The sequence below is a fragment of the Hordeum vulgare genome, chromosome 1H, assembly GCF_904849725.1.
Source record: "Hordeum vulgare subsp. vulgare chromosome 1H, MorexV3_pseudomolecules_assembly, whole genome shotgun sequence".
NCBI lineage: Eukaryota > Viridiplantae > Streptophyta > Magnoliopsida > Poales > Poaceae > Hordeum > Hordeum vulgare.
This window is the reverse complement of record NC_058518.1, coordinates 428,948,515-428,969,993: the sequence shown is the minus strand read 5'-3', so window position 1 is coordinate 428,969,993 and position 21,479 is coordinate 428,948,515. Positions and strand designations below refer to the sequence as shown.

At 42.3% G+C, this 21,479-nt stretch overlaps 1 protein-coding gene across 1 annotated transcript; it reads right to left on the bottom strand.

Moving 5' to 3' along the window:
* Positions 1–211: 211 nt before the first annotated feature.
* On the bottom strand, positions 212–3,685 carry LOC123442746. The gene is made up of 3 exons (XM_045118879.1): positions 3,405–3,685; positions 1,118–1,380; positions 212–329 (listed from the first exon to the last, which is right to left on the bottom strand). Exons 1-2 carry the CDS (start codon positions 3,496–3,498, stop codon positions 1,157–1,159), a joined length of 318 nt encoding a protein of 105 aa, XP_044974814.1. The 5' UTR covers positions 3,499–3,685; the 3' UTR covers positions 212–329; positions 1,118–1,156.
* Between the last annotated feature and the right edge of the window lie 17,794 nt (positions 3,686–21,479).

Sequence of the window (21,479 nt, the reverse complement as noted above, 5' to 3'; positions counted from 1 at the left end):
GAGAAGACAACATCAAGTTCTAGTTGCAGTTCTACTCAACATGAGCTAGCTGAACAATGGAAAGCGATAAGTATCTGTCACATGCCTTTTCAGTTTTTTCGTTTTTCACTGGCATGCACATGATATAGCAGCAAAAGGCATTACATTTAGAAAATTTGTCCATGAAGCAAACCCTGCTTCAGATCAAACTAAATTTAAAACACTACACGACTCATCTAATCAGCTCATCTACCATGTATCGTGTAATGTTTTACAGCATATTCTCTGAGTTTAAATACAACAAATTCTTTACATTTAACACAGGTGACATGATGATCTGCCAGCAAAACCTGTGAAGAAAGAGAATTTGTATTAAAAAGAGTTAAAAAAAAGGATACCTCGTGCTGCAGATTTGGTATTACTAAATTCAAGACATTTTGGTTGTGTAAGCTTATTTGATCCAAACACAAGACAAGTTAACACATTTTCAATAAATCGTGTATTTCGGTACCGTACAAATCCTCATCGATTTTATTGGTCACATGCATGCAAGTACAGGAGAATGAATGTTGATTGGAATCGTAAGAGGTTATCAATGGATTTTGGATTATAAAATTCTTTAGTTTGAACATGTAATATTTGCATCCAGCAAAACTTTTGACACATAATATGATAACATGAGGCTACCAGCAGTGTCTAACTTTTCAACATTTAACTAAGGTCTTATACAGTCATCATAAGAAGTTCGTGTATCAAAACGACTAAAACGATTGTGTACATTGGGGTACCCCAAGGCCCAAATACCATATTTAGTAATTAGGCAAGCAACTGTTTTGGCCTTTCATCTTCAACTAGATTTTTGCCAGTCTACAACTGTGCAACCAATAACTAATTAATGAAACAAAAACTAATGAAAAAGCTGAAGTCCAGAAATAAGATTAATAACAGGGAAACTTATGTGAGCACATTAGGCAATGGAACAGCACAGGACTAAGTATATGAACAACAAAATTCATATGGCTACTTCTATATATTAAATCTATGTTCAATATAGATACAAAATCAAGTGCCACAGGAAGTAATACAATATACAGAGCGTTACATCAATCCTATATGCTGCCGTAGTGATAGATATTACCTTGTCAGCCAAGATACTCTTGCTGTACAGAGAAGATTATCAATCTCTAAGGCCAAGTTCGACCTCAATGTCATCATCCTCTTCAAATAACTTCAGCAGTCGTGCATGTTGTTCCTCTCTTTTCTTCTTCTGCCAATACTTGAAAAGGAAGAATGACAACAGACCGACTGCACCAATTCCTAGCAGGACAAACAAAACTGTTTGGCCAGTGTGACCTTTTGAGTCGTCTTTGTTACCATCCTTAGATGGATCATCAGCTAGTCCTGCAAATATCGCAGATACAATTCAGTGATCTAAAATCTTGACTGTTGACTGGGGCATATAGATAACTGAAGTGATTTATTCAATCTATGTGTACCCCAAGCTTTGAACAAACATTAGGGCCTTGAAAAATAAAACAACAACGCAATACAGAAGCAGCAGTTTCTCAACAGAAAAGAGATAACCATCATGGGAGGAACCTTGCCCACGTTTTTCTTTTTTTGGTTATGAAGGAAATGACAGGCACTTGAAACAGATCCCACAAAATCGAACTGAAGCGGCAAAATTCCGCACCCACCGGGAGTTGAACCCAGGCCCATGTGTACAAACTAAAGCGCTTCCGCCACTGGGCTACCGCCCAGTTCTCAACAGCAACATTTTCTCACTTTTGCGGCCATTGCTTCAAGATCAATGAATCTTGTGCTATAGCATCCAACTGAAATCCTGCATTTCTGCTATCCTGTGCTAGCATATATAACCATCACTATGCATGGAACTTACACAAAACCATTTGCAACTGCTGGATACAAGATGCATTTTCTAGTTGATTCCCAGTGGCAAGCAGTACATGCAAGATCTTACTAGCTGGCAAGTTACAAATCCTATGACAACCAGTCTGACTTTGGTTGGTTTCCATACAAACTATCAAAAATGACGGAGTTACTGAATCGTCGTTGTTTAAGTGGAAACCCTACAAAGTACATCAAAAGAACAAACTGAAATTGTTCAGACATGATGCTAATTGATCATGGCATATGCTATGATGTTGGTTCAGATGTTTCTAGACCACCTGGGATAAATAAACCCAGCCCAGACGATAATTTGCAGTAACTGTATAGTTAGCACAATTATAGTTTGTCTGTGTTGGGAAATTTAAAGATCGAGCTGGAAAAAACTCAGTAAATCCTACATTACTAACAACTCTATTACACTATTCGGTTCTACAGCAAGTTGCATCCTACTTAGGCCGCATCACCTGGGATAAATAAACCCAGCCCAGACGATAATTTGCAGTAAAAGTATTCAATGGTTATGATTTAGAGCAAGAGGCGCTTAGCTTTCCTTTCCAATTTGGAGCTAATATAAAGTAATGGTAAGATGCATGACCGCATGAGTCCACCTACATTTCAGCATAACGCTTTGCCTTACTTTGTGCACATTAAAATAAAATAATCAAGTAGGAGCTAGGCCATAACGACCGGTATGACACATGATTCTGTATTAAACTTCCGCTTTATCAAAGGCTATGCGGCTCGAGACTAGAAAACCAGTTTAACACATATGAAATGGCTTGGCTTCTACCATGGAGAGATATGTTTGTAGAAGAAACAAAAAACTGCAATACTAAAGCCAGTGATGCAGTTCCAAGACAATAATTTTGCAACGGTCCTGGCAAAATGCAACAAATAACAAAATGGCGTACCACCATATGAATCTTGCTTTTGCAGTTCCCTTTCTATGCAGTAGTTAGCCATTTTGCTAGTTCTTGATCGTCACCTCAACAAGGGACGGAAATAGCAGAGAAATGCCTATATTTTTATCAGAGTCTGGCACCGTGATGCATCAAGCTGGAACTAACAGCTCTAATTTTTGGCACGCATTTTCACCAAACAGTTTTAACCTCGATAAGAAGAAGCTGGCTCTAGCGCATGCGTCTATATGTCCCATGGACTAATTTCTTATTTCGACTTCCACGAGAAACGCTGCAGCAATCCAATCCACCTGAGGCGAAAGGCCAAAAGCATGGACTGGAAACGGGATCTCACGATTAAACTGGTGAATTTATTCAGGAAAATCAGTGAAACCAGCACGGGATATCGCGTCATCTTCGGCCTTAGTAGAAATCTTCGTAATTAAATGACTCGCAAACGATAATGGTTCCTGCACTTAATAACGATATAATATGGAATCCCGAGTCCCCAATCAGCGGGCCGGCGACTCTTCGCCAATCCAACCAGATCTCCAATACCAGCCGCAGATCTCGGCGGGTTGAGCCGATCGAGCGGGGGCCGGAAGGAGCACGCACCTGCGGCGAACTGCGCGCAGATCGCGGCGGCGGCCAGGAGGAAAGCGGCGGCCGGGCTGGATCTGGTGCCGCATGCGCCGAGCGGCCGTCTCATCTCCGCCTGTCTTCCCGTGCCCACGGCTCCCCCGACGACCGCGACGACGAAGCTGCCGACACCTCCTCCTCCTCCAAGAGCTGGTGTCGTGTTGGTGGTGGATCGGAGGTCGGAGGCTTGGGTGCCGTCCGCCTTGGGTGCGGTGTGTTTTTGCTTTATGCGTCTGGTGGGTGGGCACCCGAGACAGGACGCGCTGTTCGCCCTTCTTGCCCTCGATGGCTCCGTACAGGCACAGCTGGGCGGTCGTCCTTGGCGCCTCCGTGCCGCTGGCACTGGGCCCCCAGTGGGCGTCTACCAGCGGGTTGTAATCAAAAAGGAAAAAGTTTAAAATAAACCTTTAATTTGCAGGTGAAAGCTAAATCAGACCTTGAACTTTCAATCTTTGAAATTAGCTCACAAAACATTTTTATCCCGATATATTTTGAACTATGAGAGGATTTAGTTGGGATTCGCTGAACTTGGCGAGCCCATTAATGCAGTCGATCGCGCTGGTCTGATTTTCATGATTTTTTTTTGGTTTTTCCTTCGTTATACTTTACTTTTTTGCCGACTTTATCTGGTTTTTCTTTCTTTGTTATACTTTTTTTTCTTTCATGATTTTCTTCATATTTTTTTACTTTTGTTTTGTTTCTTTATCAGTAATCGGCTTTCTTTTTTACACATGTCTAATTATCCTCAATACCACAGTAAATTTTTAGCACAAATATATTTTTAATACAATGTATTTACATTTTTTGGATACTTTTTTCCAAAAAATGAATACACGCTAATATTTTTCAAATAGACGCTTTACATTTCTTAACGAAGATATTTTTTTATGAAAGGACATGATTTTTTTTTACATTGTTAGACATTTTAAAATTATCTAAACTTTTTCAAACACATGTCACATATATTGTTTTAAGGGTATGACACGTTTTTACATCATGCAATTTTTTCCATTGTATACATTTCTTTCTGAAAATGTCACAAGCACATTTATTCAAACTCGTGAACAGTCTTGAGATGCCACGTATTTTTTTCTAAACTCGTGATATTTTTTAGATGTCACAAACATTTCTTTACACATTTGTTTAGGTTTTAAACTTTGTTCCCATTTTTAAAGTTTAGAAATAGTGTTTGCACTTAAAAAAAATTAGATTCAAAATAAATATATTGCAGAAAGTGTTTGCTTTTTCGAAATTGATTGTTTTTCAAAACAATACTTTACTTAAAAGTATTCAGAATTTTTAAAAAGTTCTCACACTCTATAAGATGTTCGGACATTCCGAAATAGTTTACATTTTCAATATTTGTTTGCCTAAAAAATAAATTCGAAGTTCATTGCTTGAGTGTTTTCCAAAACACAAATAATTTATGAAATTGCAAAAACATTATTAAAAATGTGACACAATTTTGGAAAATCCATATCACTTTTCGCAGCATGTGAAAAGCTGTTGAAATTTTGAATTTTTTTGACAAATGTGTTTTTTTAGATATCATGGACAGTTTAAAAAATGTGAATAGAATTCAAAACTCTAAACAAAAAAAAGGAATTGAGTTTCTGCTAAAAAAAAATTTAACTTCCGGACAATTTTAGAAATGCGTCAACATTTTTAAACTTGATGAATTCTTGTTTTTGTAAAGTGGGCCGGCCCAAATTCTCGGGCCTCAGAGTAGTACGTAATCCCGATCGGGATTGTCGTATTCTCAGCGTGTCAAACAGATCTAAGGTCTAAAATAGACCGGAATTATAAGTTTGAAGTGTCAATTTCCGGGATTCAAAGTTCAGGGTTTGGTTTAGCTTTCGTCTACCACTTCAAGGTTTGTTTTGGACTTTTTTCAATCAAAAAGGTATCTTTGGTTGGGAACTTATTTGAGCCCTATGATGACTACGGAGAGGCCAAAGCAAAAAAGATTGCCGAAAAAAATAGGCCAAAGCCAAAAAAACCTGCAAAACAAAGCATATGCGATATTTGGAGTCGGTCGCCTGCCCATGCCTAGGCACTCGACGAGTCGACGATGCTACCATCCAAGTGATCAGATTAGACATCCAACAATTTAAGCGATCTTCGAAGCCATTTTAACTTCCACATCGGCCCCGAGGCTACGTATCCACCTAGCCAAGGACAAATTTAGGAAGGACCAGACCCCCCTAACAAATTGGTTCTTCTACTATGATTGTGGTTGTTGCAGCCAAAAAAATTCACTTCATATGAACTTTGCCTCCTTCTTGAACAAACTTGCCCCATCTATGCATGAATGCTCGCTCCGTCCGTGCACCTAGCCGAAGATAACACTGTAGGAGAAGACGAGAAACTAATTAATGATAAATGGCCGGACCTTTAAGACGATGTGACGCCCTCGATTTGATCGTACGCTAATCATACACGCAAATGTGTACGACCAAGATCAAGGACTCACGGGAAGATATCACAACACAACTCTAGACACAAATAAAACATACAAGTTTCATATTACAAGTCAGGGGCCTCAAGGGCTAGAATACAGAAGCTCGATAAATACACGAGTCAGCGGAAGCAACAAATATCTGAGTATGGACATAAAACATGAGGTGCCTTAGAGAAGGCTAGCACAAAAGATACAACGATCGAACGAGGCGAGCCCTCCTGCCTCGGAGCCTCCTAACTACTCCTCGTCTTCAGCGGCCTCCACGTAGTAGTAGGCATCGTCGGGATAGCAGTCGTCATCGACGGGATACTGTTGGAAATATGCCCTAGAGGCAATAATAAATTAGTTATTATTATATTTCCTTGTTCATAATAATCGTTTATTATCCATGCTAGAATGTATTTATTGGAAACTCAAATACATGTGTGGATACATAGACAACACACTGTCCCTAGTGAGCCTCTAGTTGACTAGTTCGTTGATCAAAGATGGTCAAGGTTTCCTGACCATAGGCAAGTGTTGTCACTTGATAACGGGATCACATTATTAGGAGAATCATGTGATGGACAACACCCAAATTATATACATAGCATATTGATCGTGTCATTTTATTGCTATTGTTTTGTGCGTAGTATTTGTTCCTATGACCATGAGATCATATAACTCACTGGCACCGGAGGAATACCTTGTGTGCATCAAACATCACAACGTAACTGGGTGACTATAAAGGTGTTCTACAGGTATCTCCTAAGGTGCCCGTTGAGTTAGTATGGATCAAGACTGGGATTTGTCACTCCGTGTGACGGAGAGGTATCTCGGGGCCCACTCGGTAATACAACATCACACACAAGCCTTGCAAGCAATGCGACTAAGTGTAGGTCACGGGATCTTGTATTACAGAACGAGAAAAGAGACTTGCCGGTAACGAGATTGAAATAGGTATGCGGATATCGATGATCGAATCTCGGGCAAGTAACATACCAAAGGACAAAGGAAATGACATACGGGATTGCCTGAATCCTTGACACCGAGGTTCAACCGGTAAGTTATTCGGAGAATATGTAGAATCCAATATGGGCATCCAGTTCCCGCTATTGGAAATTGACCGAGGAGTACCTCGGGGCATGTCTGCATAGTTCTCGAACCCGCAGGGTCTGCACACTTAAGGTTCGGCGATGTTTTAGTATAGTTGAGTTATATGTGTGGTTACCGAATGTTGTTCAGAGTCCCGGATGAGATCACGGACGTCACGAGGGTTTCTGGAATGGTCCGGAGACGAAGATTGATATATAGGATGACCTCATTTGGTTACCGAAAAGTTTTCGGGCATTACCGGGAATGTACCCGGAGTGACGAATGGGTTCCGGATGTTCACCGGGAGGGGCCAGCCCACCCGGGGAAGCCCATAGGCCTTAGGGGTGCCGCACCAACCCTTGGTGGGCTGGTGGGACAGCCCAAAGGGGCCCTATGCGCAGGAGATAGAAAATCAAAGAGAAAAGGAAAAAAAGGGAGGTGGGAAGGAAGGGAAGGACTCCACCTTCCAATCCTAGTTGGACTAGGATTGGAGGTGGACTCCTCCACCTCCTTGGCTGGCGGACCTTGGGGTCTTGGACCCCAAGGCAAGCCTCCCCTCCCCTCCTCCTATATATAGTGGGGTTCTAGGGCTGATTTGAGACAACTTTTGCCACGGCATCCCGACCACAAACACCACGGTTTTTCCTCTAGCTCGTATTTCTGCGGAGCTCGGGCAGAGCCCTGCAGGAGTAGATCCTTCACCACCACCGGAGCACCGTCACGCTGCCGGAGAACTCATCTACTTCTCCGTCTTGCTTGCTGGATCAAGAAGGCTGATATCATCATCGAGCTGTACGTGTGCTGAACGCAGAGGTGTCGTCCGTTCGGCACTAGATCGGAGCGGATCGTGGGACAGATCGCGGGATGGTTCGTGGGACGGTTCGCGTGGCGGATCGAGGGACGTGAGGGCGTTCCACTACATCAACCGCATTTCTTAATGCTTCCTGCTGTGCGATCTACAAGGGTACGTAGATCCAAATGTCCTCTAGTAGATGGACATCACCATGATAGGTCTTCGTGCGTGTAGGAAAATTTTTGTTTCCCATGCGACGTTCCCCAACAGTGGCATCATGAGCTAGGTTCATGCGTAGATGTAATCTCGATTAGAACACAAAGGGTTTTGTGGACGGTGATGTTCGATTTGCTACCCTCCTTAGTCTTTTCTCAATTCAGCGGTATTGTTGGATCGAAGCGGCCCGGACCAACATTATTCGTACGCTTACGAAAGACTGGTTTCATCGCTTGACATGCGACCTCGTTGCATAAAGATGACTGGAGGGTGTCGGTTTCTTCAACTTTAGTTGAATTGGTTTGGACCGAGGCGGTCCTTGGAGAGGTTAAATAGCAATTTTCACATCTTCGTTGTGGTTTTTGCGTAAGTAAGATATGATCTACTAGATACCCATAGCAGCCACGTAAAGCATGCAACAACAATTAGAGGACGTCTAACTTGTTTTTGCAGGGTATGCTTGTGATATGATATGGCCAATGACGTGATGTGATATATTGGATGTATGAGATGATCATGTTGTAATAGTTAATATCGGCTTGCACGTCGATGGTACGGCAACCGGCAGGAGCCATAGGGTTGTCTTTAAACTAACGTTTGTGCTTGCAGATGCGTTTACTATATTGCTAGAACGTAGCTTTAGTAGTAATAGCATGAGTAGCACGACAACCCTGATGGCGACAGGTTGATGGAGATCATGGTGTGGCGTCGGTGACAAGAAGATCGTGCCGGTGCTTTGGTGACGGAGATCAAGAAGCACATGATGATGGCCATATCATGTCACTTATGAATTGCATGTGATGTTAATCCTTTTATGCACCTTATTTTGCTTAGAACGACGGTAGCATTATGAGGTGATCTCTCACTAAACTTTCAAGACGAAATTGTGTTCTCCCCGACTGTGCACCGTTGCGACAGTTCATCGTTTCGAGACACCACGTGATGATCGGGTGTGATAGACTCAACGTTCACATACAATTGGTGCAAAACAGTTGCACACGCGGAACACTCGGGTTAAACTTGACGAGCCTAGCATGTGCAGACATGGCCTCGGAACACAAGAGACCGAAAGGTCAAGCATGAATCGTATAGTTGATATGATTAGCATAGAAATGCTTACCACTGAAACTATTCTCGACTCACGTGATGATCGGACTTGAGATAGTGGATTTGGATCATGTACCACTCAAATGACTAGAGAGATGTACTTTTTGTGTGGGAGTTCTTAAGTAATATGATTAATTGAACTAATTATGATGAACATAGTCTAATGGTCTTTGCGAATTACGATGTAGCTTGCGCTATAGCTCTACTGTTTTTATATGTTCCTAGAGAAAATTTAGTTGAAAGTTGATAGTAGCAACTTTGCGGACTTAGTCCGTAAAACTGAGGATTGTCCTCATTGCTGCGCAGAAGGCTTGTGTCCTTAATGCACCACTCGTGTGCTGCACCTCGGGCGTCGTCTGTGGATGTTGCGAACATCTAACATACACGTCTTTGATGACTACATGATAGTTCAGTGCGCAATAATATCCGTGACTCGAATGCCTTCAAATGGTGTTTGCGTGCAAGAAATGGGAGATGGGTTCAGAGATAAAATATATTTTTAATTGAGAACTCAATCTACTAAACCTCACACTTAGTCTCCTTCGGAATCTTATTTTTACTCATCCCCAAACCACTTGTCAGGCACAAGTCAAAATGATCCTTTCCCTTTCGATTTTGAGCACTCATGCAATGGATGAGCATAAGCAAGATATGTTGGCACTTAGGATGGATAATAGAATAATGATGGGGAAGGAAGACAAAAAGAGTGTGAAAGGATCACATCAATGAGGACAACCATATGCGAGAGAAAGCCAAATGATAGATATGATGTCAGGAGTAGGGATTGCCATGTAACGGATGCACATATGAGCTAAGGTAAGCTCTCCAATGGAGCTAGTGGGGGTGCATCCAACTTGTTTGATCATGAAGACCTAGAGCTCATTTGGGGGTGCATCCAACTTGTTTGCTCATGCAAACCAAGTTCTATAGTGTAAGGGTCCCCACATAGTTATGCATGAATGATAATCTCTATGTAGCACCAATATAGTAATGGAGTACGAGTGTGGATCTTTCAAAAGGAATAGTAGTGTTGCCCCTTTCTCTCTTTTTATTTATTTTTCTTTTCTTTTTTCCTTTTTTTATTTATTTTTGTGGCCTCTTTGGCTCTTTCTTTTTATCTCTCACTAGTCCTCTTTGGGACCTTTTGTTTTGTCCACTTTGGGATCTTTTCCTCTCTTAAGGGCAACACTCTATGTTTTACATGAATAGAAAGAAAAATCATCACACTTTATAAGAAGTACTCAACACAAAGACAAGTGAACTATCATGATGTATGCAAATGTATGCGTCTGCCAGTGTAGCAGGATATGCAATGATACTAGCGCCTCGTGTAGCAGGATGACCCAACTAGCATGCGGCTCTATGATCAAGCAAAAGCATGTATGACATGAATATCAAAGTCATGAGATGGTGGGTGTTGCATGGCAATGTATCTTGGAAAGGCTATGGAAATGCCTTAATAGGTAGGTATGGTGGCTGTTTTGAGGAAAGATATAACGAGGCTTATGTATGACAGAGCGTATCATGTAATGGGTTTGGATGCACCGGTGGAGTTTGCACCAACTCTCAATGTGAGAAAGGGCAATGCACGGTACCGAAGAGGTTAGCAAAATATGGATGGTGGAAGTGACAACAATCAAATACTCACATTAGTCAAAAGAACTCATACACTTATTATCGGTAACTCTCTATCTAGTTAGGAAATTCACAAAGAGACAAGTACCCCGAGGAGGAATGTTTGGGGGTTTGGTTATCCTTGCACATCCTAGATTCATGGTAACGTGAGGGTACTCTATATATTCCAACCCCTCCAGAGGTTAGCGATCAATTTAGTAGCTAGAGTTCTCAACTAATTTTAATTTTTGAAAAACACACGGATTTCCCAAAATACGACATCTATCACTAATAGGCTCAAGCTCTTGGCATCAATAGTACAAACATTACTCAAATCAACACCTCAAAATTATTGCAAGTTACTACTATACTTAACTAACAACTTCAATTACCTACTCATGCAAGACACACAACTCAGTGCAACAAGCCAACTCTCTAAACAAGATAAGCATGATAACTCAAGAGAGTTACAAAATCAACCTAAATAATATCTCTTAAAAATATAAGCATGAAAACTAAGAGCTGAGCATGACAGTAGCTACGAAAAGATGAAGAACACACAAAAAAGATAAGCATGAAAAGCTATGTTGTGTTCTAGAGTGGAATGGAGCGTGTCTCTCTCCCAAACAAGGTAGGCTAGGTTCCGACTTGTTATGACCAGCAACTAAACTAAAACAAAACTAAAAAGAAAATAGCGGGATGCTCCAAGCATAGCACATATCATATGAAGTGATAAAAATATAGCATGGAGATGGACGAACTGATGATTGTTGATAGAGAAGGGGATGCACGGGGGCATCCCCAAGCTTAGACGCTTGAGTATCCTTGAATATTTCTTGGGGTGCATGGGGGCATCCCCAAGCTTGAGCGCTTGACACTCGTGTATCTTCTTTCATCATCTCTCCCATCGCATACTTGAAAACTCCCTTCATACAAAACTCATCATAAGCTTATTAGAGTGGTTAGTTCCCTTAATAAAAGTAATTCAATACTTGCTGGAAATAAAGATTTTCATGAAAAGCTACTACTTCTTATGATTGCCAAAGGGTTTTTGCAAATAAAAAGCAAGCTTAGGATTTGCAAAACAATGGAAACGCAAAACATGACAGAATCTGTGAAAAACAGAACAAGAGGTAGTAAATAATTTATTCGGGGCACTTCTGCAACTCAAATCAAAAAACTTAGAACAGATGACAGAAATAAAGTTATATATAGCATGTTGTCAAAACAATTCAGATCAAAAAGATGATCTGGTGATTGTTGGCGAATTTTTCCGTCAAGCACACAGAATCTGTTTCTGGACAGCATGTCACAATTTTTGAACTTTCTTGCAATTGGAGGCTATAACTTGGCACAAAAGTGAAAAATAAAGATACAATGATGTTGCTACAGTAGTAAAACACATCAATACCACTAAAACAGAAAGTAAAAACAAATTGGGTTGCCTCCCAACAAGCTCTTTCTTTTATGCCTTTGAGCTAGGCACAATGCAAGAAGGAGGATCAAGATTCTCCGAAGACATCGGAATTGTAAAAACCTTCAAACGGATCCTCAACAAGTTCATCCTTGTTTTTCCTAGGAAACGGGTACGTACCTTTAGCTTTCCCACGTAAGCGTATGTGTGGGCTCGGAGGAAGTCCCTTCCAAGCACTGTATTCCCTTTGTTGAGCTCCATGATGAAGAAATCAACCGTTGCATTCCTTGTAGAGAATGTAACCTGGACATCTTTTACCTTTCCCTGGATTTCAGAAATATCACCATTACCGTGTTCATGATAAGATGAAAAAGTTTCCATGTCTAACCAGAGAGAATCATAAACAACTTTTGGCATAGTAGAAACCATGGATCCAATATCACAATAGGCAAGGAAGTCTTGGTTAGAGATGTTAATTCTAACAAAAGGTTTCGAGTCATCGTCTATTTTCAAAATTTGTTCCTTATCAACCATGGGTTTCTCTCTTTCTCTTAAGTCTAGAGCATCTATTTTCCCTTCAATAGTAGCAAGTCTATCTATAATAGTGTCATAACCATGATTATAAACAAGATTATTAGATAGACCATGTATGATGTCAAGAGCTCTAGCCTCATCACACTCTAAGAAATCTCCTTTAGCTATAATATCAAGAGAGTGTTTTCACCATATAAAGAGACCATGATAAAATTTGTAAGCACAATTTTAATAGGTATCCAAGGCATAATTCCTATCCCATGCTTCCTTCACATTTTCTCCATTCCTTTGATGGAAATCTAGGACCTCAGATTCCTTCCAAGCATCAAACCTTAACATGCTTGACAACTAAAAGCAAAGTAACTAATTTTTTTGTGTTTTTTGGTATAGGACTCTAAAGAAAAAACTAGAAAGCAAACTAACAAGACTAAAAAAGCAAAGGTAAAAGATGGTGTGCAACTCCCCTATCTTGAAGAGTGGACTCCCCGGCAACGGCGCCAGAAATTCGCTTGATGACGAGATGATGTATATACTTCTCGACCCTCGTTGGATACCCCAAGTGGAAGATGAAGATGTAGTCAGCAGCAAATTTCCCTCACACGGAGACTTTAACGTTTATCGAACCAGGAAGACTCTTAGGACCAACAAGTAGGTGTATTCCACCCTGGCGCTAGCAGAAGACATGGACCTGCACATACAACAAATAACTTTGCTCCCAACGAGTACACAGAGGTTGTAAATCTCTCCGGCCTTGTAGTTTGCAAAGGATCAAAACACAAGCGGTCAGGTAATAGTGATTGCAACGGAAAAGTAAATGAAAGCGGTAAATGATGGAGGTGTAAATAGTGATGGTGATATGGACCGGAGTCACATGATGTTCACTAGTGATGTCTCTCTCCCAAAAGATGATAAACAACTATGCTAGGGTAAACAAATCACAGTTGGGCAATTGACAAAATTATGATCGCACCGCAATGCTAATTATGCTCCTTGATAGTTAGAGGTTCAATAGTAATGGGCAGCACGCCAAGACAAGTAGAACGTTTATTCATCAACATCTACTTACTAATCATCCACCTTGAGATATCTATCCAGAACATCTCTCTAGTATTAAGTTGCGAGCCCCACCCAAAGTGTAAACTCAAAGCAATGAACAACTGCATTAACAAACTATGCGTAAGGTAAACAATCCTTACAACCATGGTCACAAGCACCGTTCTTTTCTCCTTGGTGGCAACAAGCACATCCCCTAGTCTCATGTTTATGTCACTCAAGCTAGACATCGAGGGGCCCGAACCCACAATCATGCATAACGCTCCCTCTTGGAGTTACGATCTACTACTTGGCCAAAGCAATAAAAAGCAAAGGAGAACATGCATGAATCACTAAGGAGCATAATATAAAAGGATAATCAAATATATAACTCATAACAATCTGAACATAATCTCATAATCCATCGGATCCCAACAAACCGAGCATAGCAAAAGCAAGAGGATTACATAGATGCCTTGATCATGTAGGGCAGCTCACAAGGACTAACCATTGAAGCAGAAGATTGGTGAGAAGACATCACATAGCTAGTGGTCATGGACTCATGGTCCAGGGAGGACTACTCACGACACGTCCAGGAAGCGTCCATGGTGGTGGAGAAGCTCCCGGAGGTCAATCCTCCCTCCGAAAAGGTGCCGGGAAGAGGTCTGCTGATGCTCCCGGTCTTGGAAGCGTTGCGGCGACATAACGATGGAGAAATTCGCGATTCCGGAAAGTCTGCGAGGGTTTCCTCATGGAACACTAAATATAGGCCAAAGGAGGGCACCGGAGGAGGTGGGACCCACCCAGACGACCTCCTGGCGCGGCCTAGGGCCTGGCCGCGCCAGCAGGCTGCCTGGGAGGCCCATGGCCCCCCTCTGGCCCTCCTTCGGTGATCCCGAAGCTTCTGTTTTGGTGATTTTTTAATATATTTTTCTAGATTTTTTTGGGCTTTCAAAAATTGGGTAAAAGCCCCTGCAAAATAGACATTAGCACACAGAAAGGCACTGGGTGCACTGAGTTAGTAGGTTAGTCCAAATATGTGTAAAATAATATAAAAGTGTAGCAAAACATATAACAATGTCACCCAAAAGATCATGGAACAAGCAGAAATTATAGATACGTTTGGGACGTATCACCGGACCCTTCAGGAAGTAGGCGGCAAAGTTGACATAGCTCGCGAGGGGCACATTGGTAGACTCCAGCTCATAAGAAATGTCACGAAGCCAGTCATTGATACGTCTCAAACGTATCTATAATTTTTGATGGTTTCATGATGTTATCTTGTCATCTTTGGATGTTTTATGTACCTTTTATATCTTTTTTGGGACTAACTTATTAATTTAGTGCCAAGTGCTAGTTCCTGTTTTTTCTGTGTTTTTGGATCTTTTCAGATCTGATTTTGGAACGGAGTCCAAACGGAATAAAAACCCCGAAATGATTTTTTCCCGAACGGAAGAAGATCAGGGGGTCTCTAGCCAAGCCAGGTGGGCTCCAGGGAACCCACAAGCTCCGACTCCGCCACCAGGGGGGAGGCGGCGGTGGCAGGGCTTGTGGCCTCCCTGGTCGCCCCCTGACCTAGATCCTTGCCCTATATATTCCCAAAAATTCAGCAAAAAATCAAGGGAGCCTCGAAAATACTTTTCCGACGGCGCAAGCTTCCGTTTCCACGAGATCTCATCTGGGGACCCTTCCCGGCACCCTGCCCGAGGGGACTTTGGAGTTGGAGGGCTTCTTCATCATCATCATCGCCCCTCCAATGACTCGTGAGTAGTTCACTTTAGACCTACGGGTCCGTAGTTAGTAGCTAGATGGCTTCTTCTCTCTCTTGGATCTTCAATACAAAGTTCTCCATGATCTTCATGGAGATCTATCTAATGTAATCTTCTTTGGCGGTGTGTTTGTCGAGATCCGATGAATTGTGGATTTGTGATCAGATTATCTATGATATATATTTGAGTCTTTGCTGATTTCTTATATGCATGATTTGATATCCTTGTAAGTCTTTCCGAGTCTTGGGTTTTGTTTGGCCAACTAGATCTATGATTCTTGCAATGGAAGAAGTGCTTGGTTTTGGGTTCTACCATGTGGTGACCTTTCCCAGTGACAGTAGGGGCAGCAAGGCACACATTAAGTAGTTGCCATCAAGGGTAAAAAAATGGGGTTTTCATCATTGGTTTGAGATTATCCCTCTACATCATGTCATCTTGCTTAAGGTGTTACTCTGTTCTTATGGACTTAATACACTAGATGCATGCTGGATAGCGGTCGACGTGTGGAGTAATAGTAGTAGATGCAGAAATTATCGGTCTACTTGTTTTGTACGTGATGCCTTTAGATATAATCATTGCCCTAGATATCGTCAGGACTTTGCACAGTTCTATCAATTGCTCGACAGTAATTTGTTCACCCATCGTCTACTTGCTTTTATGAGAGAAGCCACTAGTAAACACTACGGCCCCCGGGTCTATTCACATCCATCGTTTACACCTCCGCTTTTACTTTGCTTGTTACTTTGTTGCTTTCAGTTCTCACTTGGCGAACAATCTATAAGGGATTGACAACCCCTTCATAGCGTTGGGAGCAAGCTTTTGTGTTTGTGCAGGATCTTGAAATACTCCTCCACTGGATTGATACCTTGGTTCTCAAACTGAGGGAAATACTTACCACCGCTGTGCTACATCACCCTTTCCACTTTGAGGGAACACCAACGCAAGGCTCCAAGGCCACGGGGGAAATCCTTTGCATACTTGCCTAGGAAGTCCCTTAAGGCGTAGCCGCAGCTGAAGGATTCCTAGTGCCATTGCTGAGGAGTATTAACACTCCTATTTCTGGCGCCGTTGGAAGGTCTTTTGTTGCAGTAGTAGTCATCAACATCAAGAGGCTGAGTTGAGCTGTGATAGATCGCAGGGTTTAGGCGGCAGAAGTCTTGAAGTGTCACGCCTTGCTGGTGGTTCATGTACGGCCTTTGGAACTGATCCATGAGCCTTGCTTAAACTCGCGGTTCAGTTTAAACTGTTGGATCATCCCCGCCATATATTCAGGAGGCGGGGGTGGTGCATCGTTGGTGGGGCCACGTGGGCGGCTAAATGGTCTAACCATCCTGCTAGATATTTAACAGGGCTAGTTTAGCATACGGTAATTGCAAAGGCATTGTACGCATTCATGAAGTAATCAAGCATGACGAAAGGGAAATGCGATAGATACTTCATAGTGGTCGACTCCGACATATAGACCCATACATAAATTCGATTACAGACCATCGATTACAAATTCGAAATTTGGCGATAACCTGGACGCATTAGACGATAACCTCGACTCACTAGGCGGCACGCACGCACGCGACAGAAGAGTACCACAACGAGACATAGCGATAAGGCTACATCAACGTCGGAGAAAATGACCAAACCGAGGTAGCTGGCGGTGATAGAAGCTAGGGGCAGGACCTTGCGTCCCGTGGTGACTCATGTGTGGGTATCGCATCCAATCGGGGAGCAGAGGTACAAGTGCAGGGGTACTACCTCCAACAGCAGTCCACTCAAGACCTGGTGGTAGCTTTTTCCTGCTCGGCTCGAGGATGTGCGCAGGGTGGACCCTCTGGTGGACTGTTGGCTACAGCTCTGTCAACGCATCGTAAAGACGAGCACGTGTGGTGTACAACTCCACAGTCAGAGCTCGAAAAGCGTGATCCAGTGCCTCGGTGTAGTGCACCAGAACCTGTGCATCATAGCGACGCGTCACATAGGGGGCACAGACAATGACGTAGGACCGGTCGTTGCGCTCCCGAACATGAGCTGTGTAGGCAGTGAGATTAGACCCAGTCTCATCCCCAATAGGAACATACGGGATGTATCTGAAGGCAGTCCCCTCCAGGTGAGGGTACGCTCCACGGAGACGGGTGATAGCGATATAGGCCGCATCATGGACGGCCATGTCGATCGATAATCCAATACCACAGAAGGTGTGGAGCTCGCGGGTGGAGGTTCCTATCTGATCGAAGAAGCAAACCTCAGCCTAGTACCGGTACAGGTTGAACTCGCGGAAGTCCTCGTACACAGTGTACTCGGGGTACCAGCGATATCCCAGCCTGGTTAAGAGGTCGACCAAAATGGCCGGGAACCCAGTCACCTCAACAGCCAGTGTTAGGTGTACGCGCTGCCTTGCAGGATACATCTAAAAAAGGAAGATTCAAGGATGTCAAATGACAGTGTGTGTAATATATTATCAGAAGAACAACAGTAGATAGTTGATGACGAGATGATGTATATACTTCTCACACCTCGTTGGTTACCCCAAGTGGAAGGTTGAGATATAGTCAGCACCAAGTTTTCCCTTACATGGAGACTCTAAGGTTTATCGAACCAAGAGGACTCCTAGGATCAACAAGTAGGTGTCTTCCTCCCTGGCACTAGCAGAAGACGTGGACCTGCACACACAACAAATAAGTTTTCTCCCAATGAGTACAGAGAGGTTGTCAATCTCTCTGGCCTTGTAGTTTGCAAAGGATCAAAACACAAGCGGGAAGGTAACAATGATAGCAAGGAAAAGTAAATGAAAGCGGTAAATGATGGAGGTGTAAACAATGGTGGTGATATGGACTGGAGTCACATGATGCTCACTAGTGATGTCTATCTCCCCAAAGATGATAAACAACTATGCTTGGATAAACGAATCACAGTTGGGCAATTGACATAATTATGAACGTACCGCAATGCAAATTATGCTACTTGATAGTTAGAGGTTCAATTGTAATGGGCAGTACGCCAAGACAAGTAGACCGTTTATTCATCAACATCTACTTACTAATAATCCATCTTGATATATTTATCCAGAACATCTCTCCGGTATTAAGTTGCGAGCCCCACCCAAAGTGTAAACTCAAAGCAACGGACAACTGCATTAACGAACTATGCGTAAGGTAAACAATCCTTGCAAGCATGGTCACAAGCACCGTTGTTTTCTCCCTGGTGGCAACAACACATCCCCTAGTCTCATGTTTTCTTCACTCAAGCTAGACATCGAGGGGCATGAACCCACAATCATGCATAACTCTCCCTCTTGGAGTTACAATCTACTACTCGGCCAAAGCAATAAATAGCAATGGAGAACATGCATGAATCACTAAGGAACATAATATGAAAGGATAATCAAATATATAACTCATAACAATCTAAACATAATCTCATAATCCATCGGATCCAAACAAACCGAGCATAGCCATAGCAAGAGAATTACATAGATGCCTTGATCATGTAGGGCAGCTCACAAGGACTAACCATTAAAGCACAAGATTGGATAGAAGACATCACATAGCTACTGGTCATGGACCCATGGTCCAAGGAGGACTACTCACGGCATGTCCGAGAAGCGTCCATGGCGGTGGAGAAGCTCCCGGAGGTCAATCCTCCCTCCGGCACGGTGCGGGGAAGAGGTCTCCTGACGCTCCCGATCTCGGAAGCGCTGCGGCGACGGAACGATGGAGAAATTCGCGATTCTAGAAGTTGTGGAAGGGTTTCCTCTTGGGACTCTAAATATAGGCCAAAGGAGGGCACCGGAGGAGGTGGGGCCCACCCAGGCGGCCTCCTGGTGCGACCTAGGGCCTGGCCGAGCCAGCAGGTCACCTGGGCAGCCCCTGGCTCCACTCTGGCCCATCTTGAGTGATACAGAAGCTTTTGTTTCGCTGATTTTTTATATATATTTCCTGGAATTTTCCGGGCTTCGGGAAATTGGGTAAAAGCCCGTGCAAAATAGACATCAGCAGACAGAAACTGGCACTCGGTGCACTGAGTTAGTAGGTTAGTCCAAATATGTGTAAAATGATATAAAAGTGTAGCAAAACATATAACAATGTCACCCAAAAGATCATGGAACAAGCAGAAATTATAGATACATTTGGGACGTATGAACATCCCCAAGCTTAATTTCTGCTCGTCCTCGAGTAGATAAATGATAGCACAATAACTTCTGTGGTGACATGCTAACACACATATAAGAACTTCAAAGTAAAGCAAGTGAGATATGCAATTTAAGTCAAGACAATAACAAGCAAGAGTCTATATTTAGTATTGAGTTTAGCAAAGTAAGAACATAGAGGTGCAAGAGCTCTCGCTGTCCGTGACTCAAATGTCTCCAAATGGTGTTTGCGTGCAAGAAGTGGGAGATGGGTTGAGATCATAAAATATATTTTTAATTGAGAACTCAATCTACTAAAATTTCACACTTGGTCTCCTTCGAAATCTTATTTTGAGTCATCCCGAGACCACTAGTCAGGCATAAATCAAAATGATCCTCTCCCTTTCGACTTGGATGCACAAATAAAATTTCACACAAGATATGTACGCACTTAGGATGGCAAATAGAATAATGATGGGGAAGGAAGACAAAAAGGTGTGAAAGGCTCACATCAACGAGGACAACCATAGGCGAGACAAAGCCAAATGATAGATATGGTGTGAGGAGTAGGGATTGCCATGTAATGTATGCACACATGAGCTAAGGTAAGCTCTCCAATGAAACTAGTGGGGGTGCATCCAACTTGTTTGCTCATGAAGACCTAGAGCTCATATGAGGAGGATCATCATTGGAATATGCAAACCAAGTTCTATAGTGTAAGGGTCCCCACAGAGTTATGCATGAATGATAATCTCTATGTAGTACAAATATAGCAATGGAGTACGAGTGTGGATCTTTCAAAAGGAATAGTAGTGTAGCCCCCTTTTCTTTTTTTGTATGGCCTCTTTGGCTCTTTCTTTTTATTATCATTTGTCCTCTTTGGGATCTTTTAACTTGTCCTCTTTGGGATCTTTTCCTCTCTTAAGGGAAACACTCTATGTTTTACAAGAATAAAAGAAAAATCATCACACTTTATAAGAAGTACTCAAGATAAAGACAAGTGAAAAATATCATGATATATGCAAATGTATGGCTCTGCGAGTGCAGCAGGATATGCAATGATACTAGCGCGTCATGTAGCAATAATTGGGGTATGGCCCAACTATCATGCGGCTCTACGATCAAGCAAAAGCATGTATGACATTAATATCAAGTCATGAGATGGTGGATGTTGCATGACAATGTATCTCGGAAAGGCTATGGAAATGCCTTAATAGGTAGGTATGGTGGCTGTTTTGAGGAAAGATATAGTGAGGCTTATGTGTGACAGAGCGTATCATGTCATGGGTTTGGATGCACCAGCGGAGTTTGCACCAACCCTAAATGTGATAAAGGGCAATGCACGGTACAAAAGAGGCTAGCAAAATATGGATAGTGGAAGTGCCAACAATCGAATACTCACATTAGTCCAAAGAACTCATACACTTATTATTGGTAACTCTCCAACTAGTTAGGAAATTTACAAATAAACAAGTACCCCGAGGAGGAGTGTTTGGGAATTTGGTTATCCTTGCGCATCCTCGACCCATGGTAACGTGATCTATATATTCCAACCCCTCCAGAGATTAGCGAACAATTTAGTAGCTAGAGTTCTCAACTAATTTTTAATTTTCAAAAACACACGGATTTCCCAAAATACGACACCTATCACTAATAGGATCAAGCTCTTGGCACCAATAGTCCACACATTACTCAAATCAATACCTCAAAACTATTGTAAGTTACTACTATACTTAAATAGCAACCTCAATTACGTACTCATGCAAGACACACAACTCAGTGCAATGAGCCAACTCTCGAAAAACGATAAGCATGATAACTCAAGAGAGTTCCAAAAGCAACCTAAATAAAATCTCTTAAAAAGATAAGCATGAAAGCTAAGAGCTAAGCATGACAATAGGTACGAAAAGATGAAGA